This window comes from Lutra lutra, chromosome X, assembly GCF_902655055.1.
Source record: "Lutra lutra chromosome X, mLutLut1.2, whole genome shotgun sequence".
Lineage (NCBI taxonomy): Eukaryota > Metazoa > Chordata > Mammalia > Carnivora > Mustelidae > Lutra > Lutra lutra.
The window spans coordinates 87,738,693-87,755,601 of record NC_062296.1 but is presented as its reverse complement, the minus strand read 5'-3'; the positions used below and the strand labels follow the sequence as shown (position 1 = coordinate 87,755,601).

Genomic DNA, 16,909 nt, shown 5'->3' with positions numbered 1-16,909 from the left:
TGGCTGAGACAGAGAATAACGTAGAGAGGACAGCTTGTTCAATGGCCTGCACGTGAGAGAAAGGTGGAGGTCAAACTACAGCAGGTCCTGCCTATGTTTTAAAAAGTCTGGCTTTATCCTAAAGATAATAAACCACCATTTAAAAGCATCTATGTGGGGCACCTGGGTGGCTCAGTGGGTTAAGCCTCTGCCTTCGGCTCAGGTCATGATCTCAGGGTCCTGGGATGGAGCCCCGCATTGGGTTCTCTGCTCTGCAGAGAGCCTGCTTCCCCCTCTCTCTCTGCCTGCCGCTCTGCCTACTTGTGATCTCTCTCTTTCTCTCTCTCCGTCAAATAAATAAAATCTTTTTAAAAAATAAAAATAAAAGCATCTATGTTATGGGTGCCTGGGTGGCTCACTTGGTTAAGTGACTGCCTTCAGCTCAGGTCATGATCCCGGGGTCCTGGGATCGAGTTCCACATCAGGCTCCCCCTGCTCTGTGGGGAGGCTGCTTCTCCTTCTCCCTGCCACTCCTCCTGCTTGTGCTCTCTTTCTCAAATAAGTAAATAAATAAACTCTTAAAAAACAAAAAAGCATCTATGCTAGGAACCAACAGGAACAAGTTTATATTTTGGATATTTATTTAGGCTCCATTACAGCCAATGGACTGGGAGAGGGTACGGTGGATATTCTGGGGGTCTGCCAGGTCCCCTCTTCAAGTTCCATGCACCCATCCCCAGCTTCTGGAAACACGGGCTTTTGAAGGCACACAGCTGATTCCTTTGATGGGAGTTGCCCTCAGCGACAGGGGAACTACCTTTGCCAAAAGCAGGCACTCCCCAGAGAGCACCCCTGGCCCTGACTGGCTCATGTGGAGATACAAAGGCTCAGCCACCTTATCTCAGTCAGGGACAACCCAGCTCCTAAGCTTCTTGAAGGACTGGCTGAAGCCTCTGTTGTAATCATGTTGCTGGTCCCATCTCCCTCCGCCTAATCCTACTCTATTAGTTTCTTATAGCAGCGTAACACCTTCCTGCAAATTCAGTGGCTTAAAAAACACACATTTATCATCTCACAGTGTCCATGGGTCAGGAGTCTGGGCGCATCTCAACTGCGTCCTCTCCTCAGGCTGCAATCAAAGCGCTGACCAGACTGTATTCTCATCTGGAGACAGTCTGACTGGGGAAAAATCCACTTCCGAGCTCACTTTAGTTGTTGACAGAGTTCATTTCCCTGTGGTTGAAGGACTGAGGACCTCCACTTCTGGCTGGTTGTTGTTCAGAGGCTGTCTTCAGTGCTGAGAGGCCACCAACAATTCCTAGAGGCTGCTCACAGTCTCTTCCACGTAGGCTTTTCCGACATGGCCATTTACTTAATCAAGCCAGCAAGCAGAGTCTCTAGAACAAGTCTGCTGGCAAACAGACTCAGACGTAATACAACGTAATTGCAGGAGTAACATCTCTTCATCTTTGCTGTATTCCATGCAGAAGCAAGTCCCAGGTGCCATCCTCACTCCCGGAGAGGGGTTACGTAAAGGCGTGAACACTGGGAGATGGCAGACATCTTGGAATCTATTTGCCACACCCGCCTTCCTCACTTCTTACAAGTGTATCTCCTCAGAGCACGCCCCAGTGAACCTTCTGCCTGCAACTACCTCTCTTGGGGTCTGTGTCTGGGGAGCAACACTGGGGCAGGAAAGAGAGTTAGTAACTGTTGCTGTAACATCAACTATGGGTGAAAGCAGTAGGAGACTGAGCAGCAAAGTTTCTTTTTATTCATAAATGTATAATTTATTATTACAGATTAGAATAGCCATGGCCTATCTGGAAATAAAATGAAGTCTACAAACTACAAGATGTCTTCAAGCGAGGATACACACAACAAAAATAATTCAATTCTAGGGTTGCAGAACAGATGACACAAAACTAATAAAAATTAGGCTTCCTAATTTCCACAGTATGAAAATAAATCTCAGACCACAATCAGTCACATAATTAAAAAGGGATGATTAGCGCTTTATTAAATTCACAGAGGTTGTAGTTTTACAAATTGCAGAAATAGTCAACCAACAGGGCTGACTTATTAGAGAATGATAGAGAATAAGTAAGTATTGGTATGGTCATAGGATGAAATTCTACCTTGGATACAGTCACTCCCATTGTCATCATTCATATCCCAATCATATTTTATTCTTGCTTAGTCATATACAGAGTGATATAAACAATATTCAAAAAGGATCCATCTTCAAAGATTTTTACACCATATTATGGGTATTCTCCACTGGAAAAATCTCTCTCCGTAGGTCTTCAAATTGTGTTTGTGGGGGGGAATATAAATACACACACACACACACATATATATATACATCTGTATATATATGTAGTGGCCTGACCTTATTTCCAGAAATGTTCAACACTAATGCACCTTTAAACCAATAAGTAAAGGTACCACGTGACTATACTTATACATTGTGTTGTCAGAGAAATATTTTAGAATATTTTGAGTAGTCAACAGCTTAGGATTCCAGTGGTCTTCATGGGTATAAATGACCGCCTTTTACTTTCATGCACATGCAGAATTTCTTAGGAAAGAAGAATGGTGAAATAAAATAGATGATCTGTCCTTGATAATTTATAATGCTCAGCAGTGGCACAGAAACAAGAGTTGAATTTCCTGGGGAAGCAAAACAGGAGCCCTTCAGAGAGGGGTGAGCCGCTCATCCTCTGTCATGAAGGCATCATTAATGTGCCCTCCCTTTGTGTCCAAAGGATCGCAGGGGATGCCGTTCTCAATTGTGATCATGTTTTCACACTTGTCTTCAGTGTCATCCACTTCAGATGGTCCTTTGCTCTTCCTAAATGCACATAAAAAGAATGATTGGGGTCTAGAAGCAGAAAGCCTGGTCTTCTACACAAACATGGAGAGCAAGAGAGGGAAGAGGAAACTTAGAATGATGAAATAATTGATGAGATTCCATATTTTCCAAATAAATTGCAAAGATGATAAAGACCTAATGGGTGAAAAGCTGCTGTAAGATAAGAAGTCTGCATGGATGATACATGTACATATTGATCTGGACAAGTGGTTTTATTTGGAATACTAAAATAAATATATATGAATATGTATATGAGTGAAATATATACATGTATATGAATGAAGTATTTGTATACACACACATACACACATACATATTCACTTACACATACTGCATGAAGGAAAGTGAAGAAAACGTATGGCAAAGTGGCAAGTCAAAGTATTTAGCTCTAGGAGAACAACTTAACTAAAATTGAATTTTTAAAAAGCATGAAATTTCTCTCACACAATTTGACAAATAGTCTGCAAATGCTGAGTGAAAATCAAATTGAAATGAGGTATCAGGAAGCAAACCCACATTCTTTTGTAGAAAAGAAGCAAGCATTATAAACTGCAGGTATCAGCTTGGCTCTACCTACTACAAAATAGTTGTCTTCATTTGTAAGTTGGGTTTTTGGAAATCAGAACACATTTTACTAGTTACATTACACCTCATAGCTAAAACTGCAGGTCATTAAAAAAAATGAAAAACAAAAACAAAAAACCTCTATGTGACAGTATAAATCTCTGACTTCCTCATTCTCAGATTCTTTGTAGACTCTGCTATCCCCACCCTTAATAAAAGGAGTGTGAAACGCTGCAGCTTTGAATTCAAAGGGTCTTCCTGTCTTTTGTGAAAGACCAAGTCACTGAGTCAATTATGCTTAATAAGAGATTAAGGTTGTGGCATCATGGAGGCATGATTTTGGGCATAAGGCTCCCAGACTTGCTAGAGATTCTTTTGTCCCAGGAACCTGTGGAGACTTCGGAGAGGCAGACCTGAATGGATCCCACTGCTGGAATGGGGGGCACTGCTGTGGTGACCAGGATGGACTCCCACTACTATGGAAGTCCCTTAGAACCTTGGTGAGTCTCTGGTGAGTGAAGAGGTGGTAAAGAGGGGCGCCTGGGTGGCTCAGTGGGTTAAGCCGCTGCCTTCGGCTCAGGTCATGATCTCAGGGTCCTGGGATCGAGTCCCGCATCGGGCTCTCTGCTCGGCAGGGAGCCTGCTTCCCTCTCTCTCTCTCTCTCTCTGCCTGCCTCTCCATCTACTTGTGATCTCTCTCTGTCAAATAAATAAATAAAATCTTAAAAAAAAAAAAAAGAGGTGGTAAAGATGCCCCAGAGATGACTGAGGTAGAGTTTCCTATTAGTCCTGCATGAAAGTCCATTTTAATGTGCTTTAAAGAATACGGTGGGAGGAAGGGAGAGGAAAGAAAGACCTCTTATTTACACAGGAATGACAGCTATTATAGACAAAGTAACAGAAACAGAAAATCACCACTATAATAATAATTGATTCTAATGAGGCTCATCAATGATACTCAACCATTGAATAAGAGGTGATTTGGGAACAGGGTATTCAACTGACATTCTATAACCATCAATCATATCACTTCCATTCACAGTACCCAACACTCATTGAATAACTATGTTTTGAGTGACTACTCTGTGTTCAAACAGACACAGTCCTTGTCCTAAAGTGAAGAGAAAGGACTTAACAACGGGGTAAAACTCCAAATTTCATTCATCCTCCCTCCCATTTTTTATGGATTATAAAAAGAAGTGATGATTCAGAAGGGATGAAGCCCTAGTAACAAATGCGTATTTGTAAATTATCATCAAAAAATGTCTAGTTCAGGGCGCCTGGGTGGCTCAGTGGGTTGAAGCCTCTGCCTTCAGCTCAGATCCCAGGGTCCTGGGATCGAGCCCCGAATGAGGCTCTCTGCTCAGCAGGGAGCCTGCTTCTCCCCCTCCCCTCTCTCTGCCTGCCTGTCTGCCTACTTGTGATCTCTGTCTGTCAAATAAAGAAAAATAAAGAAAAATATTTTTTTAAAAATGTCTAGTTCGTGCAATTTCCCCCACACTCACTCCTCACTGGGCTTGGAGGGAATAAGAATTCTCCACAATAAACAGATTTTAAACAGTCAACTCTTACTCTAAAATTTGTGTATGTAAGAATGAAATTCACATCACAAAAATCTTAGCGGATGGAGCATTCTAAAGGAGGTGGCAATGCAATGGGAGTCTTCGAAATAGACATGGCCAGGGTCTATTTGTCAGTTCCCTCAGTCAAGAAAGTGCTTTTATCGAGTTAGATGAAAAATCACAGGGAGCTGGACACTTGCAGATCACCACAAGGAATCTCGCCTTCCACTCCCAGCCATAAAGGAGTACTAATCCATTAGGCCTCACAAAGGAATGGGGAAGAACTAAAAAGAAAAGATGTAAACAGACAAGGACAAGTTCATCTTCTTGAGAAGAAGGATTTCTCAACCAAAAAGATTCTGGGCAAAACGGCAGTGGAAATGTATCTAATGGAGCTGTGCCGGTGGCGAATGCGGTACACATTGTGCTTCTGTGACCTTGGATCCAGTCGTTCAGAGTCTTGGCCTTGCCCGGCTTCACAAACTGCAGTGTCAGGACGGCGCTGGCTGGACACGATAAGGAGCTCGCCGGTTATCTAACAGTAATGCAGGGCTTTGTCACGTTTCATAGTACATACGGTAATAAACGGGTTCACTGCCTCTGCATTGCTCTTACTAACAATAATAAAACTTAACTGTGTTTCTGGATCATTCTGATTTGATGTTCTGCGAAAAACATGAATTCCTTTTCCTGAACAATAAAATTGAGTGCTGACTTCCACTGTTCTTGCAGTGTACGGCAGTTCAGGAAGAAGATTGTCTTAAAAAAGTAAAATACCTGAAACTAGTTCTTAAAAACCTTGAGGGTAGATACTTCTCATAAATCTAGAGAGAAGAGGGGCAAATGAAGGGACAAAAAAAAAAAATGCTGGGTGACCCTTGGAGCTAAGGGGTGTCGAGGAGCAGGGTTAGGGTTAGGGTTTGCTCATGATAAAGTAGTGGTGGGACGCCTGGGTGGCTCAGTCGTTAGGCATCTGCCTTCAGATCAGGCCGTGATCCCGGGGATCCTGGGATCGAGCCCCGTATTGGGCTTCCTTCAGGGAGCCTGCTTCTCCCTCTCTGTTGCTCCCCTTGCTTGTTCTCCCTCTCCCTCCCTCTCTCTCTCTCTCTCCAATAAATAAATAAATAAATAAAATCTTCAAAAAAAATATAAAGTAGTGGTGGCTGAAAGCACAAAGAATATTTCTGTCTCCCTTCAAACAAGATAGGACTAAAGAGCTAAGGCCCAAGAATAGCCAGAAAAACAACAAAGGATAGACAAATATGATTTTGAAACAGAACAGAATTAATTATTGGGGAATTAGAACCATCCTCATAATCAGTATGGGTGATTCCCGGGGAAAACATCAATGTTACCGGAATGATTTCAGTGGGCACCTCAGTCCAGTCAGACTGATGGGCTTTGGGATCCACACTACCCGGTTTTATTTTATTTTTTAAAGATTTGTTTGACAGACAGAGACCACAGCAGGCAGAGAGGCAGGCAGAGATGGGGGGAAGCAGTCCCCCACTGAGCAGAAAGCCCGATGCGGGCCTCGATCCCAGGATCCTGGGATCATGACTTGAGCCAAAGGCAGAGGCTTTAACCCACTGAGCCACCCAGGCGCCCCCAGACTACCTGGTTTTAAAGACGGTTACTACGAACCTTCTGACCATGTGACCGTAGGCAGGTTGCTTCATGTCTGCCATGTGGTAGTGATAATAATAATTAGTATCTGTATCATGACAGAAACCAGACTAAGTGCTTTATGTACATCACCTCATTTAATTCCTATTGCAGTATTATAAAGATGTTATTATCCCTGTCTTTTAAGACATTATTTATTTATTTGAGAGAGAGCGCACAGAGGGAGAGTGAGAAGGAGAAGCAGACTCCCCGCTGAGCAGAGAGCCTGATGCGAGGCTTGATCCAGAGACCCTGAGATCATGACCTGAGCCGAAGGCAGACGCTTAACCAACTGAGCCGCCCACGTGCCCCTTATTATCTCTGTTTTTCAAATGAAGGAGCTAAGACTCAACTATGTAAAGCAGCTTATCTTTCAGAAAGGAACAAGACTGGTGAAACCAGTGGACCTAGAACTCTACTTAATCTCCCCAGGCTTCACTCAAAACACACATTTGATTCCTACTGAGTATGTACATTTAAGAACAGCAAAGGAGGGCTGCCTGGGTGGCTCAGTGGGTTAAGCCTCTGCCTTCAGCTCAGGTCATGATCTCAGCGTCCTGGGATCGGGTCCCACATCGGGCTCTCTGCTAGGCAGGGAGCCTGCTTCCTCCTCTCTCTCTCTCTCTCTCTCTCTCTCTCTGCTTGCCTCTCTGCCTGCTTGTGATCTCTCTCTGTCAAATAAATAAAATCTTAAAAAAAAAAAAAGAACAGCAAAGGAAAACAATTATTAGCTCTAACATTTCTGATTTTACTTATACATCTATTTTTAAGACTACCGACTTAAAACTTTTTAAGAATGTGAAATTTCAGTATATTGAAAATGTTGGCTGAGCCCCATCCCCTTGTATGAAAAGCAGTATTTTTAGAAATCTAAATGCATTTCTGTTTACTACTGCCCTTATGGGAATAGAAATATAACTAGATATAAACCAAGTGGATCTATGAACGACTCTGCTCTACTGGGAGCATTAGCTAGGGTTATGTCCTGAGTACTTAATCTGGCGTTGTTACCAAGTGCAAGACTATAATCTCCTTGTAGGCAGGGACCATCCACATTATCTGGGTATGTATCGTCCCTGATAAATACTAGAGCTCCCAAACTGGGCTATTTTTTAGACAGCTGGTTAACCAGTTCACCACTATTGTAGTAAACAGCAACCCTAATAAGATCACTTGCTTTTTAAAATAGGGATTTGTGGGGCGCCTGCGTGGCTCAGTGGGTTAGAGCCTCTGCCTTCGGCTCAGGTCATGATCTCAGGGTGCTGGGATCGAGCCCCACATCGGGCTCTCTGCTCAGCAGGAAGCCTGCTTCCCGCCCACCCGCCCACCCCCCTACCCACCTCTCTGCCTGCTTGTGATCTCTCTCTCCCTCTGTCAAATAAATAAATAAAACCTTTAAAAAAATAAAATAGGGATTTGTTAACTAATAAAATCCCAAACAATGAGCCACTGAACTGGAAAACTTTTTATAGCATCCTGGCAATTTCTGGATGAAAATGAGATCCTTTTTTCAGTATCCCTTAGTCCCAGAAATGGGTTAAGCTGATCTTGGATAATAATACTGTTTATTTAGTGCATGCTATATGCTAGGTACTTCATACACATTTATCTCAACCAACCCTCACGGAAGCCCTATGAGATAGTATCTTCTTAGTACAGATGGAGAAATAGTCCCACAGAAATTGGATGACTCGACCAAGGTCATCTGGCTAAAGGGCATAGGTGGTGTTTGAGTTCACCCAGTTGGGCTTCCAATGACTGCACGCTTCACAGTGATCAGCTGTGAGTAATCAATGTAGCGCTGCTACTGACAAAGGTAAAAGAATTGTTAAAGGTTTCCTTGAGAAATGTCCTGAGCAGTAGGTTTAAATATGCATATGTCGTTGATGACAGTGGCATTCTTCTCCACGGAAGCAAAACGGTTAACTGAGACAACCCTCTCCTGGCCTTCTAAATGTAAGATTTTCTATCATGCAAACTATGTTCATTAGTATCTAATGTATGGATTGAACTGTTGAACAAATCTTTGTTTCCTTAGGACTAAAAGCACTGGGGCCAACTTCTGCCTTTTCCATGATTAGAAAGGGCTTTCATCACCATCACCAGGGCTCTCCCCACTCCGGACCGCACCCTCTCCACACCTTCCAAGCAGTACTTTGCCCATGAGAAACCCACCACAGATCGTATCTAACTTACAACACCACAAATCAATTTATCTTCAGAAGGTTGTCATAACTGTCCGGACTCTATTTGCCAATTAGTGATGCTCTCCAGATTTCTGCAAGAGATGTGTCTATCTGTTTTCCTAGTCTGAACACAAAATGAATTTGCGAAGGCAAGGTTGTGACAACAGCCTCACTTCTCCCAGGCAACAGATTATGATGCTACACACCCAATTATTATATTACCGTAGGACCTGCTCAGCAGGAAAGAGATAGCACGAGCTGGAAGGCCAGCAAATGGCAGGATAATAAAATAACAGTAACAGCTAACACTTACTGAGCGCTCCCCGTGGGCCAGGCACCACTCTAAGCACACCACTGCATTAACTCTTTTTATCCCACCAAGTTCATTATTTCCGGTATACCTCGCTGTCACTCCAGCAAAGTCATCTCTGCACCAGCAACAAAGAAAAATTTAACCAACCCAATGCTAGCATCGCAAACCATACTCTCCTGTACTTGGGTTCCCTGACTCATTGCCTGTGCCTCCTGATATGCAGAGTTAATGGATTACATACAACAGCAGAATCTAGGATATAAATAGTTTGGATCTAAGCAGTATGTCTTATCGTCCGTCCTTCTAACTCCTAGAGTATACTGTGCTAGTGAGAAAACAGGGAACCAAGGAGATGAAGTGAATTTACAGAGGTTACGATCGTTAGAAATCCTAGAATTATAGGATTATATTATAATATAGTATGATAGGATTATATTATATATATATAATATATATTATATATGTATATAGGGTTATATTATATTATAGGATTATATGGAACTTAAACATATTAAACACAAGTAGTCAAATATTACAAGGGAATCTTTCTTAATATTCAAAAAAAAAAAGACTGAAAACAAAACAAACTGACAACTTATACCATGGCTCTCAGCATTGTGTATACCATGCCAAGATGAAGAAAATCAAGCAAGTACAACTTGATTTTAATCTCTGAGTTTTAAGATGGGGACTAAACGTAAATCTCATTTATTCCAGAGCATTTCACTTATCATTTGTGGAAAAAAGTTATAAAGGCCAACATCTGAAATGATTCCCTTCTGCTAGTAACTAGGGTGAGGCATAGGGAAAGTAGTAAACCTCCAGAGAAACATTTAGTTGAACCTACACTTGGCCAAACTCAACCCCCATGTCTGTGTGGGCATCGACCCTTTTGAAAGCCAATGCATGTCCCTGTGATTCCCACTTACCAAAATTCTTCTTCCTTGGAATCAGGTGAGAAGGTTTTAGAAAAATCAAACTGTCTAATGAAGAGTGAGGACCCTCTCCACTTCCCCTCTGTATCAGAGGTACTTGTAAACAAAATTTTCTCCTTTCATCATGCTGAGAAATCCTCTCCTCCTCTCCTCCTGTTCTCCTACGTTCATAACTTCCCCAGTGGTCTGAAAGTGTCCCTTGAAGTAATGGCAATAATTTAGACAGCAAAGTTTGTAGGTGCCCCGGAATCCAGGTAAAGGAACTCCGGGAGTAGCAATCTCCAAACTGGAAGCTCTCAAACTAAGTGAATTAGAATAACCCAGATATTCATTAAAATGCATCCCCTTTGCAGATTATAATTTAGAAGGTTTGCAGTAGGGCAAACCTTCATTTTAAACAAGCATTCAGGTGATTCTGATGCAAGGTGTTGATTCGAAGTTCACCTCGAGGAACGTAGTTCTACAGGCACCAGAGGGACAAGCAACTGTTGAAAGGAGGGAAGGAGAGAAGCACAAGAGTATCTGGGACAAGATGGGGGCTGTAGGCACTGGGCCAAGAAAAGGAAAGCCAAGCTGGGGAGGCATGGAAAGAACCGTGGAACTGCTGGCATCTGCCGGTAGAGGACTGTTAAAGATTAACTCTGCCCACCCAAAAAGTCTACTTAGGTTTGTATATCCAACTTACAAAAGCATAATACAGATATTAAAATCAATTCTTGATATGAAATATTCATACAGTGTAGAAGAAAGAAAAAGATAATATTGGAAGCAGTCATCGTTAGTAAGGGACACTGGACTCTAGAAAGTCTCTAAACACAAGAGCCTCAGTGATATTTTCATAATCACCAATATTTTCAAAGTTTCAGATGGAAGGCATTATTTTCAGCTTGGAGAAAATCCCCTCCTCATTTTTCCAAGTCACAAGGAAACAGGAAAATCCTCCCTAAGTTACTCTGTTTAAGTATCTTACCTTCTACGTTGCCGGATTCCTGATAAAATCAACAGCATGACTGCCACTATGACGATGCAAAATATCACACTGAATATAATGATCCAGATGGGCATGGATGGGTCAGTGGGTGGCGCAAGAGTGGAAGGAATTTTTAAAAATTCCAGGGTCTGGTCATTCAAAAAGAAGGCATTGTTGATCCGGTTCCTATTCATTCTACAATATAACGAGGATTAAAAACAAACAAGAGAGAAAAAAAGTTAGAAACAGAAGGTATAGTCCTATCTCTTCATGATTATAATTATCTGTAGAAACAGAGCACCCCTGTGGCAAGAGACCTCGGGTTGACTACACAGTCTGACGGGGGGCAGTCATGCTGTGGTACTCTTTTCATAGCAGTGCTGGCTGCTATAGAAAGGCTCGCCTACTGCCCTCCATCGTTGGGAATGTCCTAGAAGTAACCCAAAGTCCTGAGCTTGAAGCTCTGCCCACCAGGTTTTATTTCCAGAAAGGCAGCCTCTAGACTAAGATGACACAACTCGATTTAAGGTGACTTACACAAATACCAACAGCAGGAAGAGGGAAAGTTGTGTGTAAAAAAGTGGGTGAAAAACTCAAGAAGAGGGGCACCTGGGTGGCTCAGTGGGTTAAAGCCTCTGCCTTCGGCTCAGGTCATGATCCCGGGGTCCTGGGATCGAGCCCCGCGTCGGGCTCTCTGCTCAGCGGGGAGCCTGCTTCCTCCTCTCTCTCTCTCTCTGCCTGCCTCTCTGCCTACTTGTGATCTCTCTCTGTCAAATAAATAAATAAAAAATATTAAAAAAAAAACTCAAGAAGAAAAGAAAATCAGGAATACAAAAGAACCATGAAACCAGGAGCAGCTGTAAATCCATCAGTTTGATTTTTTTTTCATTAATTCAACAAACACTTGCTGAAAACTTACCAAGTACCAGATATGGTGGTAAGTGCTGGAGATACAAAGTGAAATGAAAATACCAAGGTGCTTACAGTCTAGACCAGTCGAGAAGGATGGCACATCAGTCCCTCCACAATCACAGCGTGGTACAAAATGTTCCATGAAAGACGTTAAGTATGGCCGGCGTGGGAGATAGTGGGGGACCAAGTGCCTCATATCAAGAAGTCAGGGCGGCTTTCCTGAGAAAGCAACATTGAGCTATGTTTTGAGGGACCCACAGGAATTCTTGAGGCCAGAGTATGTCGTAAGCACAGGAATGGAGACAATGATATAATAGTTTTGTTCAGGACTACAAGTTTCATATGAATAAAGTCATTGGTGCTTGAGAAGCCCAAAAATCCAGAAAAAATATCAAGGTAAATGAATTACTCTTCCTGGGCAAAATCTGCATTTTTGGTGGTGGCAGTGGTTAGGGGGGGGTTGAGAGCAAAGACTTATTTGGCTAAAACCAAATAAGTGAATTTCTAACTGGAATTTGCAAACTAGGTGAGGAGATTTCTTGGGATATTCTCTGGCCTTTACTGAATTCACACTAGACAACTGACTTCATCTACCTCTGGAGCAGCAATGGAAAACACATTTATGATGTGAGCTTCATGTGTGACTTCAAATACTCTATGAGGTGCATTTTAAGAGAACGTAAAAAGAAAGGGGTGAAATCATTTTAATTTTTTTAAGTAGGCTCCACACTCAACATGGGGCTTGAACTTGTATCCCCGAGATCAAGAGTCACATGGTCTACTGACCAAGCCAGCCAGGTACCCTGAAACTATTTTAATAATTTTTTTTGCCCAACACATCCAGAAAAATATAATTTCAACCTGTCGTCAATCTTGAGTTGGCTCACATTGTATTTTGTACTCAATCTTTGAAATGTGATGTGTACTTTACACTTAGGGTGTATCTAATCTTAGACTAGCTACATTTCAAGTGCTCAGCAGTCACATATGGGGAATGACTACCATCCTGGACAGTGCGGGTCTTGAACCTGACAGTAATGGCTGGACAATCTCTGCAGATCAGCACAAGGCTATCAGGAAAGACCTCCTTTAGCAAATAAAAATCTATGTAGAGACATGATTACTCACAAATGTGAAAAAGAATCCCAGCCAGATAATCTATAGCAGCAGATAATTCCAATGTAATTTTTTTTATCACAATACCCGCTAGTTCCATCCATGTCGTTGCAAATGGCAAGATTTCATTCTTTTTGATGGCTGAGTAATATTCCTGTGTGTGTGTGTGTGTGTGTGTGTGTGTGAGAGAGAGAGAGAGAGAGAGAGAGAGAGTCATCCGCTGATGAACGTCTGGGCTCTTCCCATATTTTGGGTATTGTCAAATTACTGAAAAGCTTCCTTTTTCCAGAACCTATCACTGATAATCTGGGAACACAAATGTCTCTACAAAATAACGAACCCCACTACTAAGGCATGACTCAGAGTAAAATGAGAAGTTGCTCTATATTCTCATTCTAGCTACCTGGTTAGTGAACACTTTGCTGTTCTTTTGCCTCTCGGACTGATTAGAAGTTATACGTAACTCATGAATCACTGAACACTTCCTCAAAAACTAATGATGTACTATACGGTGGTTAACCGAACATAATAAAAAAATAGTAAATAGCTAGATAGATACATAGATAGATAGAAAGAAAGAGACAGACGTTCTGGGGCACCTGAGTGGCTCAGTTGGTTAAGCGTCTGCCTTCAGCTCAGGTCATGATCCCAGGGTCCTGGGATCGAGCCCCACAGCGGGCTCTCTGCTCAGCAGAGAGTCTGCTTCTCCCTCTGTCCCTCACCTCTCTTTCTCTCTCTCTCAAACAAATAAATAAAATCCTTAAAAAAAAACAATTACTCAGAAGTGATCGGTGTTAACATGAAATGCCACACACGTGCAGGAACACACTTCACGAAGCAGAGAGGGTTGCGCAAATATGAAGCAGAACTAGCCTCATTGTGCCCACCTCCACCAGATTCTTCAGCCTTGAAATTCCTATTACCTGCCCTCTAGCTGCCATCCCCTCGCTTTTCATGCTATCCTTCTTTCTTGGTATTGTTCCCTTTATTTTCATACAATCTTGATGAGACCTATCCCTGACATAACTTCTCATTCTTTCAGCCTTCCCCACCCCCAAGCAGCTTCTCCTGCAAGGACCTTTGACAGAGGCATTCCGTTGTGGACACACTCATCTGCACCCTCCACCTTCACCCCCAACACTCACTCTTCCCCCTCACATTAATGGGAGCCTACTCCCACTGCGGTGCCTTCATTTCCTTGTAGTCCTCCTAGATCATGGAGAGGGCGTGAATAAAATACAGTGAAATACAGTGTTCCTAATTCTCATGCCCTAAGTGGTGGGTCTTAGCAGTATTTTTTAGTGGTGTAAGTACAGGAACAACGTATTTCAAACCTTCCTGTTAAAGCAGATTAAATTGTATCCCACTAATATAGATCCTCAAGGCCTTTGCTTTGGCGAGGGAAATGGATGATTGTTCACACAAAAACCTTTGGCATTGATTACATACTCATTATCTTAAATGTTAATATTTTACAGACAGTAAATGAGTTCTGCTAGGTATTTCTTCATGGTAAAGAGAATAATGTGTTATTTCAGTAACTTGTAAGTCTGTTGTAAGGGGAGTTACTTTGTTTCCTTCTTTCTTTAACCAGAAATAGTTTCTTTTCTGAACTTACTGTTCTAATATACCTTTGCCCAACAGTAGTCATTTTAGGGATGGAAAGTTTACATACATAAAGTACACATTGATTAAAGTAAAAACAAACTGCATCCTTCTTTGAAGTCAAGAATACACTTCACTTTTGAAAGATCGTCATGATTACAAGGAGGGGTGGAGAAGAACTGGGGGAAAACTGTATAAAATATGAAGTGGGTAAAAAATATTACTGAGTATCTGGTGAATACACCTTTCTGGACAATTTATACCTTTTATTTGTCTTCGAGTTATTTCGCAAATCTATAAGTGGTAGAAAACTGACATAACGTAAATTATTCTGGCCCAGAGAAAATCAAGTGAGCTGTGTTTGGTCGAATATGACTAACCCTAACCTGATGGACAGAATGGTGCACCTTTTTGTAAATGGACATCACCATTCCTTGATTGCCAAAGATGCACCGGTCCTTGAAGTCTCCTTTGGGTTTTGTTTGTTTGTTTTTTTAAAATTTTATTTATTTGTCAGAGAGAACACAAGCTGGGTGAGCAGTAGGCAGAGAGAGAGGCAAGCAGAGGGAGAAACAGGCTCCCCGCTGACCAAGGAGCCCGATGGAGGACTCAATCCCAGGACCCTGAGATCATGATCTGAGCCAAAGGCAGACGCTTAACGGACTGAGCCACACAGGCATCCCTTGAAGTCTCCTTTGAACTGCTTTTACCATTTTACTAGTTCCTTCATTAATTAATGAGACAATAAAATCTTTAGTAGCATTTACTTTTAATTCGTATGACAGTCACACTCTTACCTTGTTTTTTAAAAAAAAATATTTTAAAGGCAAAGACTGTACATTAACTAAAGAAGCTAGGTCCTTAGAGACCCAAAAAATGAGACCATTTTTATTGTTTAAATAAAAGTCAAAGGTATGACTTGTCCTTTGAAATACCTTATATTTATTAACTCATTTAACCTTCTCAACAACTCTGAGGGAGAGGTACCATAACTATTCCTGTTTTATAGATTATAGGAGGAAAACAAAATGAGGGGAAGTAACTTGTCTATAATCCAGAGACAAAACCTACGAATTTGGGCTCCAGAATCCACGTGATAAACCATCACACAACAGCACCACACCAGGTTTTCTTGCCAAAAGAAGACAGCCCTAAACATTCATATAGCTAATATTTAACCCAGGGCTTCTCAGCCACAGCACAATTGGCATTTGGGGTTGAATAATTCTTTGTTCTGAAGGGCCATCCTGTGCATAGCAGGATGTTCAGCATCACCCCTAACTTCTGTCTACTCAATACCCCACGCCCCCCCACCTCAATTGTGACAACAAAGATGTCTCCAGACATTGCCAAATGTCTCCTTGGAGGCAAAATTGTCCCTGGATAAAAAACACTGATCCAAACTAATGCTTAATACAAGCTAACAAAATTAAATCTTTCACCTATGAATACATAAATCATTGTGAAGCACAGAGAGAATTCTTCAAAATTTATGAAAACTGTCAAATCAATCAACAAGTTGATATGCCAGGGGAAGACATATTTAGTGGTGATTACCTTATGGCTGACTGTATCTCAACAGCAGGAAGGGTGTGATTTTTTGAAGGATCTGTAACCACAAACCAGAATGACACCCGCTGGGTTACATTGCAAAGTAGGACATGGGAAATTCTGCAGATGATGGAGAAAAAAATACATTATAAGCAAATAATGACCGATTCCATTAGAACATCAACTCTGGCATAATTACCATCTTAAAAGGTGTGTTAGCTATGAAGTCATTTTTACTGTTTTAAGAAATGCCTTATTACGAAGAAAATAACACAGGAAATCTCCTTTGTTTCAAAATCAGATGCTTAGGAATCACTCCTTAAAAGAGAATCTACCAAAATGAGAAAATAACCAAAGTACACAGTCAAAAGTGTTAAGGATCTCATTCTTTATCACTGTTAGCTGACAAGCATCCCTGCTTCCCCAACACTGAGCCTCTTTCGAAACCACAGATGCCTCTGGTGTTGCCTCATCCAGCTGTTCTTAGTCCCATTCAGACTGACACATCTTAGATCCAGACAAATCAGTTGCCACTCCCTGGTCCCATATTGCTTCTCTGTGTTGGCCACACCGCCGTCCCTCTCCCACTCCAGTACTGGAGCAGACACACTAGGAGACCTCCAAGCTGAAGTGCTATCATCAATTTACCAGCAGTCTTTAAACACTGTTTCTGCAA

General features: G+C 41.8%; 1 protein-coding gene across 6 annotated transcripts in view; it reads right to left on the bottom strand.

The window, feature by feature from the left end:
• Nucleotides 1–1,968: 1,968 nt before the first annotated feature.
• CLTRN (collectrin, amino acid transport regulator) overlaps nt 1,969–16,909 on the bottom strand; it is a 34,719-nt gene continuing 19,778 nt past the window's right edge. For 4 of the 6 annotated variants that reach the window (XM_047714948.1, XM_047714949.1, XM_047714947.1 and 1 more), the window contains 3 exons: nt 16,240–16,353; nt 11,050–11,244; nt 1,969–2,833 (listed from right to left, as the gene is read on the bottom strand). In XM_047714948.1, coding sequence (XP_047570904.1) covers nt 2,677–2,833; nt 11,050–11,244; nt 16,240–16,353 — 466 coding nt within the window. In that variant the 3' untranslated portion in view covers nt 1,969–2,676. Of the gene's footprint in view, nt 2,834–9,144; nt 9,260–11,049; nt 11,245–16,239; nt 16,354–16,909 lie in introns of all 6 variants that reach the window. The other 2 variants (XM_047714946.1, XM_047714950.1) reach the window with 2 other exon arrangements.